This window comes from Sycon ciliatum, chromosome 1, assembly GCF_964019385.1.
Source record: "Sycon ciliatum chromosome 1, ocSycCili1.1, whole genome shotgun sequence".
NCBI lineage: Eukaryota > Metazoa > Porifera > Calcarea > Leucosolenida > Sycettidae > Sycon > Sycon ciliatum.
This window is the reverse complement of record NC_088643.1, coordinates 72,654,217-72,680,779: the sequence shown is the minus strand read 5'-3', so window position 1 is coordinate 72,680,779 and position 26,563 is coordinate 72,654,217. Positions and strand designations below refer to the sequence as shown.

General features: G+C 47.7%; 3 protein-coding genes across 4 annotated transcripts; 1 reads left to right on the top strand and 2 right to left on the bottom strand.

Annotated features, from left to right (window-relative positions):
* Positions 1-258: 258 nt before the first annotated feature.
* LOC135805318 (clathrin interactor 1-like) lies at positions 259-13,816 on the bottom strand. Its single transcript, XM_065319338.1, has 9 exons — positions 13,596-13,816; positions 13,184-13,382; positions 10,067-10,205; positions 9,610-9,768; positions 8,534-8,687; positions 3,820-4,019; positions 2,535-2,782; positions 2,285-2,332; positions 259-1,583 (listed from the first exon to the last, which is right to left on the bottom strand). Exons 1-9 carry the CDS (start codon positions 13,625-13,627, stop codon positions 966-968), a joined length of 1,797 nt encoding a protein of 598 aa, XP_065175410.1. The 5' UTR covers positions 13,628-13,816; the 3' UTR covers positions 259-965.
* An 828-nt stretch (positions 13,817-14,644) lies between these two features.
* On the top strand, positions 14,645-20,411 carry LOC135805316 (mucin-2-like). 2 transcript variants are annotated; one of them, XM_065319337.1, is made up of 5 exons: positions 14,645-14,854; positions 14,947-15,028; positions 15,121-15,243; positions 16,169-19,319; positions 19,422-20,411. In XM_065319337.1, the coding sequence occupies exons 1-5, from the start codon at positions 14,763-14,765 to the stop codon at positions 19,694-19,696; spliced, it is 3,723 nt and encodes a 1,240-aa protein (XP_065175409.1). In that variant the 5' UTR covers positions 14,645-14,762; the 3' UTR covers positions 19,697-20,411. The 2 variants fall into 2 exon arrangements, with proteins under 2 accessions (XP_065175409.1, XP_065175408.1); XM_065319336.1 differs by having other exon boundaries at positions 14,646-14,854; positions 16,169-20,411.
* Positions 20,412-22,601: 2,190 nt separating this feature from the next.
* Positions 22,602-26,465, bottom strand: LOC135805315 (transmembrane emp24 domain-containing protein 1-like). The gene is made up of 3 exons (XM_065319335.1): positions 26,050-26,465; positions 23,667-23,945; positions 22,602-23,343 (listed from the first exon to the last, which is right to left on the bottom strand). Exons 1-3 carry the CDS (start codon positions 26,203-26,205, stop codon positions 23,125-23,127), a joined length of 654 nt encoding a protein of 217 aa, XP_065175407.1. The 5' UTR covers positions 26,206-26,465; the 3' UTR covers positions 22,602-23,124.
* Positions 26,466-26,563: the final 98 nt, after the last annotated feature.

The following is a 26,563-nucleotide window of genomic DNA, read 5'->3' as shown; positions in this document are numbered from 1 at the left end:
ACACACACACACACACACACACACACACACACACACACACACACACACACACACACACACACACACACACACACACACACACACACACACACACACACACACACACACACACACACACACACACACACACACACACACACACACACACACACACACACACACACACACACACACACACACACACACACACACACACACACACACACACACACACACACACACACACACACACACACACACACACAGATCACTCGAGAACAAGATACCACAAGTGGGAAAACGAAGAAACGAATACAGTAGTAAGCTTTCAAGATGAAAACCCATCTCAGGTGTCACAACAGCAAACAAACAAGACGATGACAGTAAGAGGACGACAATGTAGGCTACTACCCAAGTGCCAGGGACGGCCAAGCACGGTTTCTACACGCCAGCGAAGAAAGGCGTATCACACGGAGCGGCCCAGGCTCCACAAAACAAAACAAGTGTAAGACACCAACCCGTTGCAATAATAATAGCATAGCGGCGCAAAACCTACGTGAGCGAACGTCAAGAATTGAAAAAATACTAATTTGTGCGCGTGTGCAAGCCTGCTGCACTCAGCAGAAGAAGCGAGCAAGAAGATTGTAAAAATATATATAAAGCCAAGCGGCATTTGTGGAGAGAGGGACAGAGAGATGGAGAACTGCAGCATAAAAATATAATAGAAAGGCACACACGCCACCAAAAGCAAAGTCCTCATGATCATGTGAATAAGATTATAAAAATTGTTTGAGAAAGAGGGAAGGCATTGGGAACTGACACGCTTCACAAGGATCGACGACGAAAACACAACCTAAGTCTAGAGAGACCAGTCTCGACATGCTAAAAACCTACACACAGGACAAAAAAAGAGTAGGAAACCCATCATAATCTTCTACTTGTCACATAAACCTAACGACCCGACCAGCAGGACGCAGGGATTTCTTCTAGAAATGGAGTCGTCCACCATAGTTGTTGACACCGCCACCAGCACCACCTTGCATTCCCATTTGTTGTTGATTCATTCCGCCCATCATCATCCCAGAACCGCCACCAGCCTGCATTCCTCCCTGCGGACGCATCATACCACCCTGCATTCCCGGTGAGGCCATCATTCCGGCTTGCATGCCTGGTGACGCCATCATTCCAGCCTGCATACCTGGCGACGACATCATTCCACGTTGCATGCCAGGAGATGATGACATCATTCCACCTTGCATACCCGGTGACATCATGCGAACGTTGGCGCCTCCGCCCTGCATCATCATACCTCCAGCACCGACTCCGACGCCAGCTTGCATACCCATACCGGCGACTCCAGCATTCATTCCTATACCACCAGCTTGCATGCCCATACCACCAGCTTGCATGCCCATTGCAGCAGCGGACGGGTTGGCAGACATGGTGGCACCTACACCAGGTCCAGCTGCCGGTACTGCCATCAGCTCATTCATCGACACTTTCTTTGTAGGCATCTTCTTGTCAGCGCCACCCTTGTTACCAAAATCCAAGCTAATGTTAACACCGGTGGAGTCTGTCCACTTGTGCAGGTCACTGCTGGGTTTCTGGGAAAACGAAAGAGGCAAAAAACAAAGATGCATGGCACCTCAGAAGTTCTGGAAAAACCACCTTTACTCCGACGCGTGCCCTGTGGATCATCCAGTGCACTATTTCCCCAGCCCGTATCGTCACACAGGCCAGCAGTCAAGACCATGCCTGTGTTTTCTTCTTCATAACTACTAGGCCTAATGACTACACAGTCACAGAGCATAACAGATGAAGAGAGTTACATGTATATCCCAATATACGAACATCATTGGAAAGGCCCACGCCGTGGGGGGGGGGGGGGGGGGGTACATGTACTGGCCACCCAAAATAGCCAATCTCATACACAACTCTACAGTCGGACGTGCTCCAGTACACGCCAACGGCATGTAAAGGCATGTTCAGGAGGGGACTGTACTACATGTACTTCCAATTATTACAATTAAACTTTGGTTATATGACGCAAAAACATAACTTTCAACAGAGGGTATTGCACAATAGTGGTAGCGACTGTGGATGGCAGTAAGTCAAGTGGCAAGTCAGGTCGGCAGGAAAAGCGCGAGCTCCAGTGTGGGGAGCAACTAACTTCCTTGAGGGCATTACGCACATGCATCTGCAAATCCATGCACATGCCTCCTTCAAAGTTCATCACAAAAACTCAAACGTTATTTTGACTGAAAGGACGAGAGCAATAGAAAAGAATCCCTACTTTAGTACTTACTGCAGGCTCTGCAGCACTGACAGGCGTGGACATGGCGGCAGTTGAAGTCTACAAACAAAAGAGCAAAAGAGCAAGACATTACAGCAGGACACGGTCCAGACACAACCATGAATGCTTACAAGAGCGGCGTGCACCAGAGAAAACTAGAGTATAGATGGGTGATGCAGCAGGCTTTAACGTGGGTTCAGCACTCCAAACAAGCATGCACGTTCAACTGCTATAAAATCCATGTCCATCTGCAAGAACTTACTGCTGGCTGTGATGTGGAGCCCATCGGCATCAAAACTTGCTGTGGAGAATACCCAGGCATGAGAGGTGTCGCTGACGGCTGTGCAGGTGCAGCAGGCTGTGCACTCACGAAAGAACTATTAGCGGACGTTGACGTTGAAGATTGGAAGTCTGTGAAGTCCGTAAATCCATTACCGCCGGGAGCGGCAGGCTGAGCAACACCTGTTGAACGCGCTGATGCTAAGTCGGTAAAGTCATCAGGCGCTTGGCCTGTAATACCAATAAAAACAAGCAAGAACAAAAATGAAAAAAAAGATTCCCATCACATGTCACTACTGCATGCATTCATTGCCACTTTGACAAATACCTCACGAAAAAAAAGAAAAAATGAAGAAAAAAGAAGAAAAAAAGAAAATTGAAATGTCGGTCCTTTGAGGAAGACTACTTCCTGAGAAGTTACCAGAAAGAGCCGAAGACGGGACATTTATCATCACTGTAGCATCTCCAACCATCTAACTCTCTCATGGGAACCCAAAGAGCAGATACGATGGATGCTTTATATGAAATGATGGGAATCGAACCCACAACCTTATGTTTACAAACTGAAACATTTTACCGAGCTAGCTAAACAGGTGCACACTGTCACTGGTGCTACCTGGCTGGTGCTAACTATAAGACAAGCACACTATTTCTTGTACATGTACCTCTTGATTTTATCTTGCAAACACTTCTCTGGGGGAGCTCATTGGTACGATAGCAAGAGAAATACCCCGAAGAGTGTGCAATTCCCACATACCCTGCTGTCCCAACAGAATTTCAAGTTGACGTCATTCTTATGATGCAATGCTTCTCGAACGAGTAATTTACGATGTTTGTACGGGGTATCAACGCAGCACACGTGTTTCCTTGAACTAATTTAAAATGATTTGTAGATTTGTCAACTACAGGTCCAGGATACGTCTGATAATATGTGTACAATGCGCACTGCAGAATAAAAAATGACGTCAGCTTGAAATTCTGTCGGGACAGCACACATAGTGGAGTTGCACACTCTTGGAGGATATGTACTCTTGAAGTGTAGCAGCTTTGCATACAGCTCGCCATGGGAACGACTTGTCTTAAAGGTATTTTACTTCACAAGCGAAGATAGTGGTAACATTTCGTTAATCCTTCTACTTCTTTGTGTGGATTCAATACAACTGTAGCTGCCCAGCCACACCCGCAAAGAATTTGAACACCACGTGGTGCTGAAGAAATAGTTGTCCTGACCCTATGGTAAGGCAGTGGTAGCCACTACTAGTACTTACCGCGCAAACCGAATGGATCCGAGGTTTCCGTGCCGCCAGCAATGTCAAGTAAACTGCTGGCCTGCTGCTGCGCAGGGGGCTGTGCGGCAGCCGGTGCTGCTTTGTTGGATGCAGCCAGGTTGGCTGCTTTGCCCATGTCGAGTGTCTTGGCGGATGACGGTTTCTTGGAGCGAGTTGCTAATGGACTTGCACGAGGCGGGCTGCAATGCAAAGTAAACGAGGAAAAAAAGAACGAGGCAGGCACATTTCAGCATAGCGCACAGTCTCAACAATGTCAGAACGCTGCCATCGTGAGGAAACATCAGTGTGAAATAAAGGTGAGTTACGGCTCCTGCGAGGTTCACGATTGGCTAAGCGATATGTCAACTCCGGATTCTCAAGTGCTCAGTAACGACTACAGTAAGGTTGAGTGCAGAAGAAGGAGGGTATGTACTCTAGGCTACATAATCACGTTCATACTTTGGAGATTCCAACATCTTTCTTCCGATTATGTCACGATATGTGTGTACATTCCAATGGCACATGTACACCACCGTGAATGCCCTTTACGTGAGAAAGATACTGCAGCAGTGTTGCTAAATGTGTCTCATGTTCTTCTGCAGGCCCGTCCCTCAGCACCTAGCGTCACTGTAAAAAAAAGTAAAGCTAGCCGGATTCGCGGACGCATCACCTGACGTGTTGAGGAACACCTCAAGTAAAGACATTCGCATCGGCGGGCCACCAATTCGCCCATATATCCTTGTCGAATGCAGAACTCACAAATGTAATGCTGTACTAGCAGATATTCAGGTCACAGGAGTCAAAAATTGAAGTTCCTCGTATCGCGTAAACGGCATCAGTTTAGGAATGGATACATCCTAAAGGGTCTATGTTGAAAATTTGAGGTGATTCGGTCCAATGGTTCGTGAGATACAGACTTTCAAAGTTGCCCATTCCAAGATAATAATTATTATTTCAATTGATAAATTATCAGCACACGAAGAGACGAAGCTAGTTGAAAATCTAATGAGGCCTTTCGTACCATTACTCTTCAAAATCAGTATATGGTGATAATGCAGTGCTGCCAAACCGTCCGATTTTTCGGACAGTGTCCGATTTTTGAAGGCTCTTCCGAAAACCGGTCCGAAAAGGGAAACGTCCGAAAAGCAGCCAAAATGTCGGAGATCATTACTTTCCTATGCAGAAGTCCTGTACTTTCACTTTTCAGCGCAACTGAAGGCACAAATCACTGTACATTTGCTTCTAAAAAGGCTAGCGCTTGGCTGTGGAAGTGCAAAGAAACATGCCTGGATCAGGCTGGATGGCATGTACATGTACGCTGACAGTCTGTACAGAGTCAGTGTGCGACCACACTCATCATTACAAAATTCATGACAACTCCGGGGTTACCATGGCAACGAAGCGAATTTTCATGGTGTTTTAGGTAGGGATGAAACGATTACACCGAGTACTCGGAACTTACTCGTTATCTCTGTGATCGCTACTCGTTATGCTGTTATCGAGTATGCACTACTTGTGCATGTGCAGGCATGTGCAGTGTACCTATTATGCATAGTACTAGCTTAGTCACACTGTCTGCATAGTCAACTCCAGCACGCGTCATCCAAGGTGACACAATTCACACCTTTTTCTAGGCACCTTCGCACTTTTGGGATCCAGTGTGTCATGCACATATTCCCCCCCCCCCCCCCCCCCCCCGGAGACCAGTAAAATTTATTTGTCATACAAATCCAGCATACTCGTTATATGATAACTCGATCGTTAATAATAAACGGTACTCGATAAGAAGAAATGGATGATCGTTTCATCCCTAGTTTTAGGTGATATTTTGAATTCTCTGTAAAAAAAATTGCCGAGGCGAAAATTATTTGGCAGCACTGATAATGTGACGAAGCACAACGATGTCAATTTATACAGCATATTGGTGGAAAATTGTGATGAAACATACACAGGCTGAATGATAGTGTGAGTTGCGCCAAAGAGTACACGCACTATAACAGGGAGGTGGGAAGTCAAAATAGGTACATCGGCAAGACAACACAATGCCTAGGTGATCGCATGTCGCAGCATATTCCGCCAAGACTAGTCATGGCCGCAACACCAGGTGTCGACTACGTCAAACCCAGGAGAGGAAGACCGCCCAAACAGAAGGCACTGGCAACAGCCCTGACAAAGCCAACTATCACCGCTTCAACCATCATACAGCGTGTCGGCTCCAAGAAGGTGCAGACAACAGCCAGCGCTCGCCGCAGTACTCGGCTACTACAACAACGCCAAGTTGCACGGACACCGACCAGGAGCCCATCGGATCAGGTAGCGCAGGCTAACCCTATCCCGAGTACTAGTAAGTGTGAACCCAACCAGCGTGATTCACACAAGCCATCAGCTGTGAAAAATGATTCTGCAATAACTACACATCTGATCATGTCCCCTTCTTGCCTGAATGCAGTATGTAAGAATGTTCCAGAGCACTTCAAGATTCATGCGCGGGCGCGCAGCAAATGTCACCTGGATGTGCTAGAGGCTGTTTACATTGCCAAGCTACAGCCTGAGCTGTGTAGACAGAAAGGAGTTTGTTAGGAAGCTAGTGCTATTTTGACTTCCCACCTCCCTCCCTGTTATAGTGTGTGTACTCTTTGGCATGTCGCATGTTCGTTCGTTATGATAAAGAAGGTTCGTTAAGACGAAATCCATGTTCGTTTCAGCCCTAAATGAGAATGATTGGCAGAGCTAGAGAGGGATTGCGCAAATTCTGTGCAGTTATGGATTTGCCAGAACCTGTGCGAAAAGAACCGTTCCAGAATCACAGTATTGCTTTACATGACGCAGCTGTTGAGATTTGTGACAAGTCTATGCGGAAATGGGCAACGGAGTTGTTGACGACTAAAACAGCGGAAAATGTCGAGTATCCAGATCGTGTCGCTGTCAGTATGGACGGTACTCGGATGCGACGAGGTTATTCATCCCTTTACAATGTCCAGTCTGTGATTTCCTTTGACAACCAAAAAGTTATTGATGTCCTGGTTTTGTCCAAGCATTGCGATTTGTGCAAAGTCTGGCAACAGAAACTGGATCTGAAATCTATCACACAGGTGCAGTTCAATACTTGGAAGGCGAAACACAAAGATGACTGCCAGATCAACACCACTGTATCTTCACCGGCCATGGAGACTGAAGCAGTGAAGCAGCTCTGGGCAAGGTCGGAGGACACGAACAAGATCAAATACACTACATACATTGGCGATGGTGATAGTAAAGGTCACATGGCTGTCTCGGCAACGAAACCATACGGTGACGTGGAGATCGCCAAGGAGGAATGTGTTGGGCACGTCAGAAAACGTCTTGGAAAGAACTTGCGAGACCTTCGGCAGCGACTTGGAGAGCAGAAGCTATCAGACGGCAAACCAATTGGTGGAAGGGGTCGACTTACTGACAAACGCATTGACTCCTTGCAGCACTACTATGGGGACACAATCAAGACACATGCTGGTGATCTTGCTGAGATGAAGAGGGCTGGCTATATGGGCATCATTTTGCCATAGTGGCTCAACTGCAGACAAACCACGCCACGAGTACTGCCCACTTGGACTAACTTCTTGGTGTGGTTGGCAAAGCAAGAAAGCCGGTGGGGCTGAGTATACACACCATGATGCATTACCCAAAGCTGTTTTTGACGAGATGAAGCCTGTGTACGTGCGTCTAACAGATAACGCACTTCTGCTTCGCTGTGCCAGGTCTGCAACACAGAATGCCAATGAAGCGTTGAATGGTCTCGTTTGGGGCATGTGTCCCAAAAAGTCCTTCTGCAGCAGGCAAACTGCGGAGACAGCTGCTCATCTTACGACGGCAATCTTCAACGATGGATACAAGACAGTGGCCAACATCCTGTTCGCATCTGGTTGTGCAGTTAGCCTATCCATTACAGCCTTCTCGAGTAGATTTGACTCCGACAAGGCTTATCACAAGAGGCGCAAGTCCAGTGAAGAAGAAAAGTCAGCTAGAAAGCGAAGACGGGCAATCAGGAAGGGGTTTGCAGACCGAGCTCAGCAGGAAGAAGGAGAAACATATTGTGCTGGAGGATTCTAGATAGGCAAAAGTTTGCACTTTTTGGGCTTACCCGGCAAACTTTGGTACACGATATCTCAGCCGTCATGCATCCTAGACCAACAAACCTAATATCTAAACAGATCTATGGGAAATTGTCTAGGTGCTAACACTCTTTGTTTTTACAGAACTTGCACTCAGAAATATAATTTGGCGTCCAAAGAAAATAAATGCTTGCGTACCGTTCCGATTCTGTTCCAATGTGCTTCTGATCATTTCTGTCTCAGTGGGCTTTCTCAAAATATCTCTTCGTTGGCACCTCAGATATGTTGCTGGCCAAACTTTACTAATTGTTTGATTGAGATGGTCTTTGTTATATCATGAACCGAAATTTTCCAAGTCCGCAGCAAACTTCGATTCCTGATATTTAAAAGCTCAGTGAGCAGCTAACAGTTGGTTGATGGCTCTATCTTTGGATTTATTGCAGGCAGACACTCTAAAGGAATGTCTCCTCAAAATTTGAAGCAAAAATGATGAATATTGGCTGCTTTGCAGTGTTTTGAATATCGATGTGTCCTGCAGTGTGGCCGAAGGTGGTCTGCCACCTTAACCCACCACTTCCTCTAATGGCTTCACCAGTCAGCTGCAGCTTGACTCAGCTCCGACTTACCTATCAACATCGCGGAAGGGGCTGAAGCGTTCCGGCGGTGCTGCTCCGTCCTCTTCACTATCATGATACTCCGCCGTGACTGGCTTGCGAGTGCGGCGCGGAGATGCGTCAGGCGTGGCATCGTGGAATGCTCCTGCTCGGCCCCCGCCCCCGCCTGTAGAGTGTGAGGTGTACAATGTGTACACACAAAAGACATGCCGCACACACACGCACACACATACATACATACACACACACACGTAACACATAGATGCACCCAGTCATGGTTCGGCTTTCTGTATCACCTTGAGTTGGTGCACATGTGCCCCCATCAATCCAGCTGAGCTCTGCTGATAAGACCTGACAAGGTTGAAATAGCTAGCTGTCCGGAAAAAGAGTGATGGTATGCTTCAAATTATTTCAGCAGACGCATGAAATTCACAAACTCACATTTTCATCTGACTGTAAATTCGATATCCTTTGGAGTATTCCAACAACCTCGGGCTCTATGGAAAGCTCTCTCCAAGACGAACACAGCCATACCCAGTTCGCAATTGATAGAGTCGTAGGAGTAACGCCGCAGCGCGATCTGAGCGCTCCAATGCCAGACCTGCGAGCGCGGTACTAAATTCTCAGCCATTTCAACAATATCGATCGCAGAACGGTCAATTTTTTATGCAGGAGAGAGCTTCAAAATGCAGCTTCAAAATGACGTATGCCAGACGTGCACGCGTCGGCAGCGAGTCAGTGAAAATCCCTTGCTGGCGTTTCAAATTTACGCCAGCGCGAGCTGACTCGGCCACGCAAATTTCGTTCGAGTGTCATAACTCTGCGCCATGACCTTGGACTGTCTTCGGGTTTTTTTGAGCCGACAGCTGAGGCTTTTCTGATACGATTAGACCTTTCGTTTGTTGAATTCGAACAAGGATGGACCAAATGGCGAAAGTTTGAAGTCACCTCAGCATGCACTGTACAGTCAGGCGTTATAGGGTTAAAAGCGAACCAGTATGCAGATGAGCCATGCAGTAATTCGTCCTGACACTGCTGAGCAAAACATACAGACAACAGGCAAGAACTCACAAAACGTCACAGCTTACCATACTGATCATAGGGCTCGCTTCCTCCACTGTAGCTACTCTGCTGGCCAGAGGACACACCGACATACTTGTCCCTGGTCTTCTTGGCCGCACGCCGCTCATCTCGAAGACGAGCAGAGTCTTGGACCAGCGCTACCAAGTCTTTGACTTTGTTACGAACTGCACAAGACAATAATGTAACACGCGAGGAGATGGAATACAGTATGGCATATGTACCTCTATGCCACTACATATACATGCATGCCAAGAAAACAGGCAGAACACCGTGAATTTCTTTCGCAATATGAGGAGAACTTAAACCTACAGCTCAATCAAGGATACTTGACTACAAGTAGGGAATCGTATCTGGAGAAGCAATGTTCGACACAAGAAAAGATGGGGGGGGGGGGGGGGTGCTTGCAAGTAACAACGTTAGTTGCAACTACAGCACAGCTACAGCACAGCTCAACACACTTACTGTTGACACCCTGATCCTTGCCCACTTCATCAACAAACTTGTAATTCTCCAACGCCCGCAGGTCATAAAGGTGCTCTCTAGCACTTGTCACTACTTTCTCCGAGCCGTTTCTCACCAAGTACGTCAGCAACAGCAAACTCTGCAGGTAAGACACAATGCCAAAGGAGAATCGCCACATGTGATCCATCTCCAAATTAAAATTTAAGCACATTACCTGTTCTATATGATTATGTCAAAGTAGCCGGAGATACCACGCATGGCAGCTCAGGTGGTGAAGTAGAAGACACACTATCCTTTGCTATGCATCCTTTACCTAGCCACCTGAGTTGAGTGACATGCAGCATCTATTAAATCTGCGTTCCTGGAAGTGGAGAAGGGTGACTGCCTGTTCAGAGAAGACACCCGGATGCGCTGAACTAAGACAAGTCACGTTTACATTGCCTTTTTCATGACACACACTGTACAGCTCGCATGTATCCATTCTGGAGAACATGTATTTGCAAATTAGGGGCCGTCCGTAAATATCGAACTTTTTTCACCAAACGAATTATTTTAGTTTAGACCCAACCCCTCCCTCCCTCCCCCTCAGAACGTAAAAAATGTTGACATACATGCATATACAACGGACATGTACATGAATCAATGTTTTCTGAAACGAAATTGGTCAACCCCCTCCCACCCCATAACGAAATTATTTCGTTTTGTGAAAAAAGTTCGATAATTATGGACGACCCCTTACATAATGCTATACTTCCTGATTTTTGGCTACACTTCAATACACTCCAGCATCTCCTATTTGGACGCCTCAGATATGGGCACATCTCTCTATAGGGCAACCTAAGCTCGGGTTACCATGGCAATTACTAGTACGGACTCGGATGGAGAGCCAAGGATAAATTTATAGTAAAGAAAAAAAAGGACCAAGAAACTACAAGTTACTCTATAATGTCCACTAACACCATCAGTTACTAAACAATCAGCTCATGCGATAACATTGCACGACACTGACCGACGGTACCGGTACCGACGTTCTACAACTACCTGGCTAACAGTGTAGCACATCTTGGATGCGCACTCCAACAGCCTTCCAGCTTGGAAGGTTCTAATTGTTTAGTAACCGGTGGTGATAGTGGACATTATAGAGTAACTTGTAATTTCTTGGTCCTTTTTTCTTTCTTCTTTTTTAAATACTATAAAATTACTAGTATGGCATTGTTTTCGGGTTTCCAAAGTTTCTTCCCACTCCCAGGTTGTAATGCTGTACATAGCGGTGCACTGTACCTACAAGGGAGTGCATGCAGTGTGTACTCGCCCTGCAGTGAGATGCTGTGAAGATTTACCATCTTGGATATGTACAATAATTATTATGGATTTACATTACAATATTGAATCTACCCTACACATGCTTGCGAGAAGTTCTCTCTCTCTCTCTCTCTCTCTCTCTCTCTCTCTCTCTCTCTCTCTCTCTCTCTCTCTCTCTCTCATGCGTGCGATACATCACTCAGTTCTCCCTCACATGCTTGCGACAAGCCGCACACTTTTTGCACACTTTTGCAATCCGGACACCATGTGCATATGCAAGCCACGCACTCGTGATGTCGCGTATTTTGTCCCCAGGATCGAGGGCGCATCTTACGGAGAGTAGGTCGTGCAATCATAAAATGGGGACTCACTACTGCACTACAATGTCATTTCAGCAAGAGTCCGGATTTCCGAGGCAGTACCGTAGTACTCTTTGCTGGGACCCACTCCATACATTGTATGGAGTGGGTCCCAGCAAATGCACGCAGATAAGGAGACGTTGAATTATGAATATTTCTCTTCTTTATGACACACAGTTTTTATGCAAAAATGCATGTTGTGAGTTACGGGCAGTGCTCGGTCGCCACCTGCTCGGATTTGGGGAGTTCTACTCTGCTGTGTAAAGGGGCGTCGGAACCGGTGCGGCAGGTGCGGCCAAAACTTTCGCACCTCGCGCCAGCTACTAGTAGTAGTACTAGTTACATGACATGGCATGTATACATATGTACATGTACAGTCATCTCCTGTAGACAGTGCGGCACGGCTTCAAAAGTAGACGTGTGTACGTGCTTGCATGCATGAAAATCGCTGCTACGAGTGCAGAGTTCACAGTTTTGTGAGTTACGATATTCGTTTGGGCAGTCAACTTGACATTCGAATGTCGACTCGAGAACGAACGTTCGAAGCTTCTCAGCATTCGTTTGACCACTACAATAATTTTCGATTTTTTACATTTCAACCTTGTTGGTGGCTTGTCGACTCTTGAGTCCTGTACAGGTACTGTACCATGTTTTACATCGACAATGCAGTGTATCATCAGCATGATTATTCTTTTTATTATTCTATATGGCTTTTTAGGCTCAATTTTCAAAAATTTTCCCGGGGGATGACCCCCCGACCCCCCTCTCACACTTTGGCCGCACCAATGTTAAACTCCTTCTGACGCCCCTGGTGTATATACATATTTTTAATTTTTTTTACTGTGTATGTACTTGACTTCTGTAATTACAGCGTGTGGCATTCGCGCAGGTATCCACCAGTACCGGCATGCGCCTCGTTCAGCGTTCCACACAGTACAGCCGGTCGCCGAAGAACTGGAAGGTCAGCCGCGTGCTGTAGCCTAGCCCGTTCTTATTTTCATGACAGGTCTACGCACAGTTGAGTCACCGTGTATACATCGGTGCGCTGTGCCTGGAAAGATTCTAGCCTGTTCGTTCTTCGGTGCTCTGCCTCTTCGGCGCCCTACAGTACTGTACAGTCATGTACATCCCGAAAGCTATGTAAACGTATCCCTATCAGTGCTACTATCATCAACAGAAATATTATTCTCACAAAAAAAAGTGTACCATTACGCCAGCCGGTCGCCATGTGCCATGATGTGGTGCTGTGGCTATACACGCTCAGCTTATGCCATGATTCGGCTTGACACGAGGTGGTGATATATTTATTATACTTGTACAGTACATCATGGACGTGAGGTGATACAGTACTAGTACATAATTGTACATGATAATTGAAGTAACATTTCAAAAATTTAAATCTGCACCGTGCACGTGGGTGGTGTCACAGTGGAGAGCTACTGTACTGTACACATACCTTATACGTGCGTCGCCAATTCGGGCTCTTGTCCAGCATTCGTTTCCAAAGCATTGACATGGCTTCGGGGAACTGCTCGTACGTGTATGTGTACGCAGCAATTTCACTCATGATTGTTCCATGTGGTCCCCAAGGATCTTCGTTCGTCGCCTCTCTGACTTTGGCCTCTACCTCCGTATAGCTCATGACCACGTTGGTGCTGCACAAGAGGCAAAGAGAAAGGCAGGGTAGATCTACATTGAGGCCGGGACACGGCCGTGATAGTTATTGAGCACTTGCCTGCCACTGGCCTCAAGTTACAAGCGGACGGACACTCAAAACGGAACATGCTGAACGAGACCGGCCCACCTTGTTATGAGATGTAAATGCAAAATAATTCTCAACAAAATAATAATTATCTCAGCACTCTTACACTTTGTCCTGTATTTCGCGTAGTTTCCACATTGTTGCGATTCTCAAATTGCACCCAGAGGTTGATTATGAAACTCAAACGCTACTCTCTCTCGTTCTCTTCCTGCGTCTGATGGCCACAACTGGAGTAATCGGTCTTTGACTTCACATATTATTATCGCAGCGGCCTTGGCTCTTGACGCCGTTCTTCTCCTGAACTGTGGTTGGGTCTCTCTGACTCTGGCCTAGTAGTAGTACAGCCTACACCCAGGCTACAGGCTACAAGTACGACTGTACTGTCTGTGGTTCGGTCACTGACGGAGGCGAGCCAGTACTGGCAGTAGCCTGAGATGAGGTACAGTGAGTAGGCAGTAGCCTGAGTGAGTAGGTCTACGAGTACAGCATACATCTACTCCATACCTGCGTGGGCTTCAGTAGATATCTACAATCATACAGTTTACATTGTAGTTCCCTCAGCTGAGTTTAGCAGTAACCATGTACAATGATGTAGCTAATCACTGGCCTAAATCAGCCCACTGCTAGCACTACATTCTGTAGTACACTCCCCGTCTCCAGATCTAGTATTAGTAATCACCATGATCACTGGCATGGTAAGAGTTGTCACTCTCCTCACCACTCACAAAACTGTCAGTCAACACAACAGTACAGTGTCAAAAGGTTCTTCATAATCATCTTGACTTTACTTTTTCGTGATCTCTGTTTGAACGTCGTTGAACGACGTGTGGGAGTTGTTGATCTTGCATATCCACTCACGCTGCACGATCACTTCTCACCGGCGGCGTGCATCATCTGCATGCCATGCACAGACAGTGACAGATCTACATGGTGCATCTTTGAAAAAATCGCCGTTTCGATTCGCGTCATTGGCAACGCCGTAGATCTACGCACACGTACGTACACAACGGCTGAAACGTCACCATGGTTGCACAACAAGTAAAGTCCCACATGTGAAATGTATGCAGCTTGAACACCAATGAATGATTGGCCCGCCACATTTCAAACTTGTCAAAGGAACGGTCAATGCATGGACTTGCTTCGGGCAAGCAAGCACACATGGAAAGTCGTTTCCTTCGTCCTGGTTGTAAAGGCTTGTACCAGCTCAAAACTTTGTCCACATCTTGTTTTCTTCTCATGTGAGCGCCTATCTAACTAATGTTTCAACGCCGTAATGGATCCTTTTGGAAATTTGGTGGTCATTAACAGGAGTGGAGCAGACGCAAGCGTTTTCCCTCTGAGTGGCACTGAATGTCTGTTTGGCAGGTGAGTGAGTGCCTGAAATGCCGGAGTCTTGCTAGGGCTAGGGTAGAGTTGAGATCGAATACTATTCTTGTGGTGTGCCATCTGTGTGCTAGGCACGCGGAGTGTGATATACGCGTCCAGCTGCCTACCGTTTCCGATGTTCATGCCAAGCTGGTGATCGACGAAAACAAACGAGTGAGTCCAACTAAACATGCTTTGATGGAAATTTCCAGCCACGTTCATTCGTGAGTACCACTATTGTTCTATGGATTCCCTGTCTCCTATAGGTATGGCTGAAGAATATGGACGAGAGCAATCCAGCCACCATCGATGGCATTGCCGTTACCTCCCAGGTTGGCTTGAAGGGTGGAGAGATACTTGGAATCGGGTTGCGAAGATTCCGTTACGAGGTAAATTATTTGAATGTTGGCGTTACGTCACATGTACACTACATAATTGGGATGACACGTTTAGAACAAGCCCGTTTGATGTCACTTGTCGTCTTGTGTCTGGGATCGTGATCCTGCGATCCTAATGAATGACGGTGTCGAGAGTGTGTATGTACTTACAATACTAGTAGGTTGCCTGGGATCGTGATCCTCTGACTATCCGTGTCAGTACTGAGTGTGCATTTGTTTAATTAATACGCATAGGTATTCATACTGACTGTCATGGATTACCGTCCGAAAGCCCATGCCCTGTTCTGGCACTGGGTATGCTTGGACTTGACTCTGTATACTGTCCTGAAGGCCCGTAAATACAGTATGGATGTACTAGCTTTCAATTCGAATACCTCTCCCCGTATTTCTTCTCGGACACTGTAAACCGTCTTTCGGGCACTTTTTCGCACTTTTCAGGAAGTGAATTTACTTCCGTGCTTCCCGCACATCATGATTCAAGCATCTAGCATATCAAATGCAATGCAGCACATAACTGTGTTCATTTTCTGGGTTACTTGTACCTATTCGGGCGGTGTCAAAACCTGGAAGTGTAAGGTTCAGACAGGGAAAAGGGCTTATATGTACACGGCCGGCTAAGCGAATTCAATAAATTCTTCTGGCTGGATTCATACGTACTACTATATTTGTGCTGCTTGGCATTGGACTATGCCTCATGTGATAGAGAGCTTTGGGCGAGCCTTAAGTTACACCCTGCTTATTGTCGTGTTTCGTAATTTTATGTGGAATCTCGTGCAATACTGTGCCACTGACCCAGACATATGGTGGGGTGGATGCAGTGTAGAATCATGATGATATGAATGCAGTAGTCGTCAGTTTGTTTTGATGTCGCATTCCTGACACATTGACCCGCGTTTTTTCTTCTGTTTTTTTGCAGATTCCTGGGGCGAAGTCACCAATCGGGGCGACAAGTTCTCCTAGAATTGCTCGCAATATGACTCCATCCAGGAGCGCCCTGCGGCGGTCGGCTGTCTCCAATAAGCGACGAAGTGTTGTATTTGCCGCGCCGCTCAGTCCTGAGTTGATTGACAAGGCCTTACCTCCGAATACGCCTGTCAGGCTAGGCAAGACACCCGAGGGCCGGCGGCGTAGCACACCCGCGGTGCTTGATTCGGCCACGCACGCTAGCACAAGCCGCAGATCAATGTCGGCAATGCCGATGATGAGTCTGCAAGACGTAGCTGAGCAGACTGAGTCCAGTGATAGCGATTCTGGAACCAGCCGCCGATCGCCTGCTCGAGCAACACCAGTTTGCGGTGACCTGATCGCCGATGCTCCTGTGATATCCGGGCCCAGGAAAGGCCTGGCAACGCCTGTTCGGTCTGAAATCAGTGCCGGCAAGCCCCTGAAGAGCACTAAGCCACCAAAGGCCCTGAACACGCCTGTCCGCGATGATATCAAAGCAGGCAGGTCTCTGAAATCAACGAAGCCAGTGGCTGCTCTTAAGACTCCTGTCCGTGCTGAGATCAAAGCTGGGACTAAGCTCAAGTCCACCAGGCCCCGCAAGGCATTGACTACACCCGTCCGCGATGATATCAAAGCAGGCAGGTCTCTAAAATCAACGAAACCAGTGGCTGCTCTGAAGACTCCTGTCCGTGCTGAGATCAAAGCTGGGACTAAGCTCAAGTCCACCAGGCCCCGCAAGGCATTGACTACACCCGTCCGCGATGATATCAAAGCAGGCAGGTCTCTAAAATCAACGAAACCAGTGGCTGCTCTGAAGACTCCTGTCCGTGCTGAGATCAAAGCTGGGAGAACGCTCAAGTCCACCAAGCCTCGCAAAGCATTGACTACACCAGTCCGGGATGATATCAAGATTGGCAGGTCCCTAAAATCAACCAAGCCGAGGGCAGCTCTCAAGACGCCCATCCGTGCTGAAATCAAGGCCGGCAGGTCTCTGAAGAGTACAAAACCACGCAAGGCTTTGACCACGCCTGTCCGGGAGGCTATCAAAGCAGGACGATCGCTGAAGTCCACCAAACCATCACCAGCTCTCAAAACGCCTGTTCGCGCTGAAATTAGAGCCGGCCGGAGGCTTAAAAGCACTAAGCCACCAAAGGCACTGTCGACTCCCGTCCGCAATGACATCAAGACTGGAAGAGCTCTGAAGAGTATTGCACCTCCAAAGGCTCTCAATTCACCTATCCGTGCTGCTATCCAATCTGGCCAGTCGCTGAAGAGCACCATGCCTCCAAGGGCCCTCAACACGCCTACCCGCTCTGCTATCCGAGCAGGGAAGACGCTGAAGAGCACCAAGCCCCCAAAGGCACTAAACACGCCAATCCGTGAAGCCATCCGGGCCAGGCCGCCACTGCGAAATACCGCACCGCCCAAGGCCTTGCCAACCCCGGCTCGAATGGCCATCAGGCGTGGCAGGACCCTGAAGAGCACCAAGCCATCGGCATCACTCTCTACGCCTGTGCGTTCTCAAATCAGAGCTGGCAGGACCCTGAAAAGCACCAAGCCATCGGCATCACTCTCTACTCCTGTGCGTTCTCAAATCAGAGCAGGCGTTCTCCTGAAGAGGGCACGCCCACTCAAGTCGCTGTCCACCCCGATCAAGTCACAGATCAAGGCTGGTGTTTCGCTACAGTCTACGAAGCCACCAAAGGTCCTTTCCACACCTTTGAAGTCACAGATCAAGGCTGGAGCCTCGCTGAAGACTACCAAGCCACCCAGGGTGCTCTCTTCCCCACTGCGCAACGGGATTCTTGAGGGTGGTAGCCTCCGCAGCACGGCACCTCCAAAGGCACTCAATACTCCTGTCCGGGATTCCATCCGATCTGGAAGGTCTCTCAAGAGTACTAAGCCACCCAAGGTTCTCCCAACACCTGCAAAGGCAGCTATTCGAGCTGGCTCCAGATTACGTACTACCAAACCTGCTGCCGCCTTGAAGACCCCAGTACGTGCAGAAATCCGGGCTGGCAAGAAATTGCGCAACACCAAGCCACAGCTGCCACTCAAAACGCCGGTCCGCACTGCCATCAGAGCTGGGAAAAAGTTGAAGTCCACCAAGCCTCCTGTTGGTTTGCCATCACCCGTGCGCAATTCTATCCGGGCTGGCACGGAACTCAAGAGTACAAAGCCACGTGCTGCGCTCACTACTCCAGTCCGTGCTGCCATTCGCAAGGGTACCAGTCTCCGACGTACCGCACCAGAGCCTGCGCTTCCAACACCAGTCCGTGACTCCATCAGGTCGCGTCCAGCTCTGAAGTCGACGAAGCCCCCTGCTGCCATTGCTACTCCGGTGCGCAGAGCCATCCAGGCTGGCGTTTCTCTCAAACCTGTAACAGTGACTGTAGGCACAAGTCTCAGTAGTGTTGCACAATCACCTGTGCCTGCTACCAAACCGGCCAAGGCACGCAGCACTAAGTCTTCACGCCGTGGCAAGAAAGTAGTTGCCTCTCCATCTGCTCGCAAAATGCCCGCTACCTCTCAGAAGGATGCCACTCCTGTCGCATCACCAGTCAAGGCTGCACGTGGTCGTAGAGCTGCTGCGGCACCAACCGAGTCACCTGCTAAGCCGACCCGTGGTCGTAAAGTCGCAGTAGTGGTACCTGCCGAGTCACCTGCTAAGCCGACCCACGCTCGTACAACTGCTGCAGCACCTGCCAAGTCACCTGCTAAGCCAACCCGCGGTCGTAGAGCAGCAGTTGCCAAGTCACCTGCTAAGCCGACCCGTGGTCGTAAAGTCGCAGCAGTGGTACCTGCAGAGTCTCCTGCTAAGCCGACCCGCGGTCGTAGAACTGCTGCGGCATCTGCCAAGTCACCTGCTAAGCCGACCCGCGGTCGTAGAGCAACAGCTGCCAAGTCACCTGCTAAGCCGACCCGTGGCCGTAAAGTCGCAGTAGTGGCACCTGCAGAGTCACCTGCTAAGCCAGCCCGTGGTCGTAGAACTGCTGCGGCACCTGCCGAGTCACCTGCTAAGCCGACCCGCGGTCGTAGAGTTGCGGTTGTAGTTGCACCTGCCAAGTCCCCTGCTAAGCCAACCCGTGGTCGTAGAGCGGCAGCGGCACCTGCCGAGTCACCTGCTAAACCAACCCGTGGCCGTAGAGCGGCAGTGACTCCTGCCAAGTCACCTGCTAAGCCGACCCGTGGCCGTAGAGCGGCAGCGGCATCTGCCGAGTCACCTGCTAAGCCGACCCGTGGCCGTAGAAATGCTGCAGCACCTGCCGAATCACCTGCTAAGCCAGCCCGTGGCCGTAGAGTTGCTGCGGCACCTGCCAAGTCGCCTGCTAAGCCCACCCGCGGCCGTCGAGCGGCAGCGACACCTGCCGAGTCTCCTGCTAAGCCAACCCGCGGTCGTAGAGCTGCAGCTGCTGCCAAGGTCGCCTCGCCAGCCAAGGCGTCTCGTATGACTGCCAAGCCAGCAACTGCAGCGAGAACTCGAGCTCGTCGAACGTAAACATCTGAATTGGCCAACTTGCTGTGACCTTAACGAAAACGATAATGTTCCCAATTCCTATATAAACATATTCTTGGACTGAAACGTTTACTTTCATTCAGGTTAGTTGCTTGTCAATATTTCACTCATGATTTGGTGTAGGCATCTGTCATGAAAATCGCATAATACACATGTTATCTCCGGTATGATTATAATCTATCTAGATAGTCTTCTTAGGCTTTAGGGTAAATGTATACGTTCTATTGGGCGTGCGTATTTCCACTGTTCGACTTTGCACTCTTCTCCCTCCATTTTTCTGTGGTGTGATCGTATTGCATCACCTGTGTAGATTCATTATCCCTATCCCAGTTGTCTACTCGTCTTTGTATTTCAGCAGGCCCTCTTCCTGCGGCAATTGTTCTAGGTCATCGGTTCTTATATGGTTAGAATACCGCTTTGTCTTTGTGCGCCTAACAAATTATTTTGTATGCAGTTGATTTATATGCAGTGATCAAGAGCTCTCCCTCTTCTCTCTTTTTTTTTTTTGCTTTTCGTTGCATCCATAACTCCTAACGTTATTTGTGATGGCTGAGTCTGTGAGGTGAATCTACTGGCCTTGATCAAAATTAATCATACTTTGCTCTGTACATTGTAACATCAAATTCAACGGCATAACGCCGGCTTGCAAAACGAATACTGTCAAAGTAGTTCTTTCACTGTTCGTGTGATACCGAGAGCACTCTTCTTGTGTCCTGTTGGTGACACATGTGATATGTCTGCTGCGTTTTCGGTCACGATGGCACTGGTACTGGCATGGTGACCATCCTGCAGTCATCTTGATATTAGATACTGTAGAACATGTAAATTTAGGTGTCAGGGACCTGAAGCAGTGATCATGGTGATGGGCTTCAGGTGTCACTTACTGACTTAGAATTAGGTGATCAGCATTCCCTTTTAATAGTCATACAGCACCTACTATCGTGCCATTTTGGTGTAATCTGAACTATTACTTAGGTGCCTAGACTAGTATTTCTACCGAAATCACCGAAAATAACCTGATTTAAAAGTTGTGACAACTTACTTATGGCAGTGACAATAATTGTGAGTGAAACGGAACCAGATATGCTTCCGGTGGGGGTACTCCCGGTCCCAATCCCGTCCAAGCGTGGACTCGTGTTTGATACTGCATGGCACATGTCATGTGATTGATTATGTAGGGAGAGGAGTAGGGCTGACCCGAATTTGCCAGCTGAATCTCGATATTTTGCGGCATAATTTTGCTCGTGTATCGTCGAAATTTTGCTTTCATTTTGCTAGGCCACTCGATATTTTGCTCCCTTTTTGCTCCAAATTTGTGTCACGTGTGAGAAAACTGACCAAAAGTGGGTTACGTGTTGGCAAAAATGAGAAAAAGTGAGTCACGTGTTGGTAAAACTGTGCCGAAATGAGTCATGTGCACCGTATATGTGTAAAATCTCCCAATTCCCAGCCAACACACCGATATTTTGCTCCATTTTGCCAGCAAATTCCCTTTCAAAATTCTTCGATATTTTGCTAGAAGAATTGCTAGCAAATTCGGGTCTGCCCTAGAGAGGAGAGAGCTTCACGACTCTGGGAAATAATTATGACTATACTACATGTATGTAGGCACTATGGAGTATGGAACCCTGTTATTGGTCATCATGGCCATACTGCTCTACATGTAAGTGGGTAGGATAAGATCCATGCAGAAAGACATTTTTATTTGATTGATTTTTCAAAGCAAATGCCCATGCTCATTGCAGGAATCCCAAGGGTGAAAATACATAGTCATTGAATGTGAAGATGGAAATGTTTGAAGGAGAGATCAGCCGGGAGAGAATTGACAGCAACATAATAGTGCTTAGTTACTGACTTTAGTACTAGTATCAAGAGTCCATAAGGCACATGATAACCCCTTTGGGGTTATGGACTCTTGCTACTTGACAAGTAGTATCCATTGTGGGATCCATCTGCATTGCTCCTAATGTAGTAATGATCCGAAAGCATGCAGTCATAAATAATATTATTATTCAAATAAATTCATAACTCTGTACCAAGAATACATGACTGCATTAGCTGATGGGGCCTAACAATAACTACTCATTATCCATTATGACTCGTGACTTGATGTTTCTGGTGTGCATGGGGTGCTACAATTGTAGATCAGAATGGATCTTGATCTGAAAGGCTTCACTATATCATATGAACATACTGTTACATACATCAAGAGTAGATAAACAAGAGTGTGCAACTCCGGATCTCTCCTGCACAATCTGCAGATACCCCGCGCCCACGGCGGAATTTTTTGTTTACGTCACCTTTTTTCAGAGAAACGCGGCTTTGCCGCAGAGCAGTGTGAGAGCACGTGCTGGGCACCGACCTTGTAGTGTAAAGCCCAGCCAAGTGCACGAGGGAAAACTCTCCAAAAGGCTCGCAGCGCGTGCGTCGTCGAAAAGATTACGTCAACAAAAAATTCCGCCGTGGGCCAACCCGTCCGCGAGTTGCACACTCTTGTTTATCTACTCTTGATACATACACTACTTTTGTAGTACCGGTACATCACTACATGTACTACAGACCAGTTCACAATGACGGGAAGCTTTGCGGTGTTGTAACTCCACAATTCATGGGGCCAATCATACCATAAAATAATGTGTATTGGTGAGGTGTACTACTAGAAACTGCAAAGGCGATACCATATGCACAGCAGGAACGATGTGGCCGATCATAGGTGGCATTATACAATAGAAAGGATGGAAGCTGTGTTGCTACAAAGCAGTGAAGCATGATGGCAACGCACCTGACCACCAGCAGAAGTGCACCCATCAACAAAACTACAGTAGTTGCCCCCCCCCCCCACACACCAACACATACATACACACCAGTGCGGCATTGCTTGCACTGTATTGAGGTTGCATCTCACATTTAGACACAGCAAAAATCCAGCATTTAAAGCTTACAGCAGTAAACGAGTCCCATCTTGACCAATGAACGCTGAAGCAAAAGCAAAAAAATCCTAGAGGAAATATCGAAAAAAGAAGAAGTCGTGAGCACACATTTATTGCTGTGATAAAAGTACTTTGTACAGCATGGACAAAGTAGTTGTTCCAGATGATCAAAAATGATCGTCAGTGATGCTGCTGATCTTGAGGCAGGTGAAGCTGAAATGGAGCTCAAATATGTGCACCCCGTGTACAACCATGTCCGAAAAGACAGTCCGAGGAGTACGAGTGAACACAGTGCTCAGCATACGCCACACTGCCACCACTACAATTATTATATCGTAGCATTACTCACCAAAGAGCAATAAGCAGAGTACACCGTCACCAGCAAGTGGAACAGCTGCAGCAGCAGCAGCAGCACACTCACACAATCACCAGGATCAGAGTCACTGGGTGTTGTTTGTATAAAATTCTCCTGGCCTATGCCTATGCTGTCGTCTTGCCGCTATTCTCAAAGAACTTTCTTAGGACAAACACTTGAACAGAGCCGATGAAAATGAGAGCGGCACATTCACACACAGACCATACAAGCACACGATTGAAATTGTCGTCGGCTGTATGGCGATGCCGTGCCTCGCGAACTCGCAGGTACTCCTGAATGGTACGCACTTGGTCGAGCTGTTGGCCCACCTTCCGCAGACTTTCCTGTATGCAACAAAGCACAGAGTTAAGACACACATTACATTGGTCAAGTGCAAACAGATTGCTTGCATTTCCTGACATTTGACAGGATGCATTCAACATGTACAAAGAATCGCCAGCAAATGCTAAAAATGAAACCTTGACAGCAATGGAATGTACGAAGGCAAGTCTGGCGAAATGATCCAATATGTCTGAAGTTCTCTTCAAAGTCCAGGAGTAGCCACGGATGGGTTGACCTTTAGCTCAACATACATGTACATCAATCAAAGCTGTTGGCACTCCTGCACGTAGACGATCAAGTGAAAATAGTCCACTCGCACACTTACGCCCATTCCCTGTGCAGATTCCTCAGCTTCATGTCCAGGTTCATGGTCCTCGGTAGGGACATCATCAGGCAAGTGAGGCGAGCGGTCAAACGCCAAGTCCAGAAAGACTAGCTTCTCACCCCAGGAGCCAAACTGGTTGTTGATGCAAAACTCATAGTCACCCGTCTGCTCTGCCGTGTGATCATAGGCACCACTGCTCTGCTGCCTCTCCGTATACACCATCCGCCCGTTCGGCGCCGAGATCTCAAAGTCTACACTAGTCTGGCTACCAGACAGAAGCTAGAAAAAAAGACAACACATACGTACACACACACACACACACACACACACACACACATACATACACACTTGTACTTGTACTTGTTGCTCACTGCCAAAACTGGTCACGTGGGTCTCCCCGGGAGAGGGGAGAGAGACTCAAAAGGAATCTTGGAAAGATGACTCAACTGGCTATTGAACCGCCCAACGGCCGACACCCCCTGAAATCCCCAAAACTCTGGGTGGACTTGAAAATGATCCCACTTATGGGCTCACCACACCTCAGTAAGTGGGTGAGGACAAGGTGCAGAAAAAGGATTGACGGCATCAGGGTATCCGTCCTGGGATCCAACTGCAGTTACCCCTGCCCCCAGTGAAGGTAATACTTGCTACTAGTGTGGGTGGCTAAATCAGAGTGGATCTGATCTAAGCGTCACTAGCATCATTGATTACACAAGAGTTAATCTAGCCAGAAGCAGTCCATGGCTAACAGGTATGTATACTTCAAATAGAAAGTATCCTGAAACCAACAAAGGTGGCAGATACAACAATACACCTGTTGGCAACAGACCCAACACAATCAGGCATAAGTGTACCCACCAACTGGACTAGCTGGCACACATACACACACACACATTCATGTGCACAGATATGCACGTGAACATACTAGGAGTGGCAAGAAATGAGCAAGCAACCGTTGGTTGGAATACGCAGCCATCAAGTGCGGCTCGGCTGATAGCTGTGAGTGCCGGTGCAGCATATTATCCACACACCGTACACTGTCACACTGCAACAGGCGTGTTCAAACACAATGATCATACACTGTGCATGCAGCTGGACAATCGGTGTATCCTACCACACACTGTATTCTTGCATGCAACGGCGCCATCACACAATCATGGAACACAGCAAACCATGAAGTGTCATTTCATGTGGAATAAAACAAGTTTCAGAAAGCGCCGGGCTGCTGCTGCAGCATCATGTTTCAGAATACATTGCAAATACACTCTAGCTAAGCTGGCGGGCAGCACAACCAACTAGAAGTTCAAGTACATGTACAGTTGCTTGTGCTGACAGTCACCGGCAGCACGTATCAGTCTACAAGCCTGGCACTACAGCTCTGGCGAGTGATCACTCCTATCGGAGCTGCACAGTGAGTTGCACAGCTATGTACTTTGACTCGGGGTGCAGAACGCGTGCCGGCACAGGTGGTCACATTTTCACTAGCCATCACTGTTCCACCACCGCACTTTCCGTTCTGAACTTTGCCAACCATGCATGTGTGATTAGTGAATACTTTGGCACCATAACCAACATCTCAATCAAGGAGACGTACAGGTCTTGGCACAGCCGTTTATCACTTGGACTGGTATCTCTTCAAAATTTCTTCCCCGAATTGGTTATGTACAGCGAGAAGATTGCACAATGCACAGGGATAACCGGTGTTCAAGCGGGTCGCTGTCCTAGTACCTCTAATTCCACGTCACTGGGCTGTATGTGGCACATTCCATGCTTTACCTAGGATCCACAATTTCTGTGAATCGCAGGCCAAATTCGCACAGCGTAGAAGACGGCACAGCCAATTCAGTAGGGATAGTACACAGCAGGGAGTACTTTTTACTTTTTAGTACTCCCTGGTGCACAGAATAAAGCAGTGTTTTTGCACCGCGTATCTCAACGCAAGTGTATAGCCGGTTGTAACACGGATGTGCAAACTTTACTTTTAATACCGGTAGTACATATGTACAATCATGTAGGGTGTATTTCAGGTTATGATCGTCCAGTAGACCACCTTCCACTTCGTCTGCACCAAGGGCGCACACTTGAATCAGGGGCGTCGCACACGATACGGTCACTACGGTATTGACCGTACCACTTTTTGCCCCAGATACCTCGTGAATCAACAAAATACACTGATCTGGGATCTAAAATTCCCAAATTTTCGGCTCCGCCACCACTCCCCCACGAGTAAATCGTACTTCAGATGGCTGACCGTACCACACTAAAATACCTTCCGACGCCCCTGTGAATGCATCTATAGATTACTCAGACAGTGCCAACCTAACTACATTGTACTCTACTCATTCGGATGTGTGATGTGTGCACAGTATAGTACTCAGCATACCTGAAACTCAGCTTCAATTTCCGTGCCCGTCTCTACCGTCTCATAAAAGCATTCCCGCAAACCGGGCATCACTTTCACGGTCCAATAATATTCCTTCCCATGGCAGGAGCACAGCAGCGCGAAAAAATAGACGATCGTCAGGCTGAAGTGCATCATTGTGGGATGAAAATGGTAGGCGTGTACACAAAAGAAATTACTACTACTAGTGGCAATAACGAAAAAATAGAATGGTCTCCGGACTCCCAGTGCGCCGGTGCTGAACCTTGGAGATGCTGGAAACTACGAAATCAGCAAAGAAGCACTGCTAGCTGCTTTATACAACGAAACGTATTGCTTGCTGAACAAATTAATTTCAATCGAAGGTTTTGCTAATTTATAATAATTGAAGGCTGAACATCGATGCAAGATGTACGATCGTCTTGTCGTTACCAGTTTATGTCGCACACATCCTGTGCCATGCAGCCGATCGAGCTGACGTGCATGCATGGTGATGTGTACAGACTACAGGTACATG

Coding starts and splice junctions, on each gene's coding strand:
- LOC135805316 (XM_065319336.1), top strand. CDS start 14,763: ATGGATCCTTTTGGAAATTTGGTGGTCATTAACAGGAGTGGAGCAGAC. Junction 14,855..14,946: donor ACTGAATGTCTGTTTGGCAG/GTGAGTGAGTGC, acceptor TCTGTGTGCTAG/GCACGCGGAGTGTGATATAC. Junction 15,029..15,120: donor TGATCGACGAAAACAAACGA/GTGAGTCCAACT, acceptor TGTCTCCTATAG/GTATGGCTGAAGAATATGGA.
- LOC135805315 (XM_065319335.1), bottom strand. CDS start 26,205: ATGATGCACTTCAGCCTGACGATCGTCTATTTTTTCGCGCTGCTGTGC. Junction 23,946..26,049: donor AAATTGAAGCTGAGTTTCAG/GTATGCTGAGTA, acceptor CTTTTTTTCTAG/CTTCTGTCTGGTAGCCAGAC. Junction 23,344..23,666: donor AATCTGCACAGGGAATGGGC/GTAAGTGTGCGA, acceptor TGTTGCATACAG/GAAAGTCTGCGGAAGGTGGG.
- LOC135805318 (XM_065319338.1), bottom strand. CDS start 13,627: ATGTGGAAACTACGCGAAATACAGGACAAAGT. Junction 10,206..13,183: donor ATTGGCGACGCACGTATAAG/GTATGTGTACAG, acceptor TCTTACCTGCAG/AGTTTGCTGTTGCTGACGTA. Junction 2,783..3,819: donor GGATCCATTCGGTTTGCGCG/GTAAGTACTAGT, acceptor TTGGTATTACAG/GCCAAGCGCCTGATGACTTT.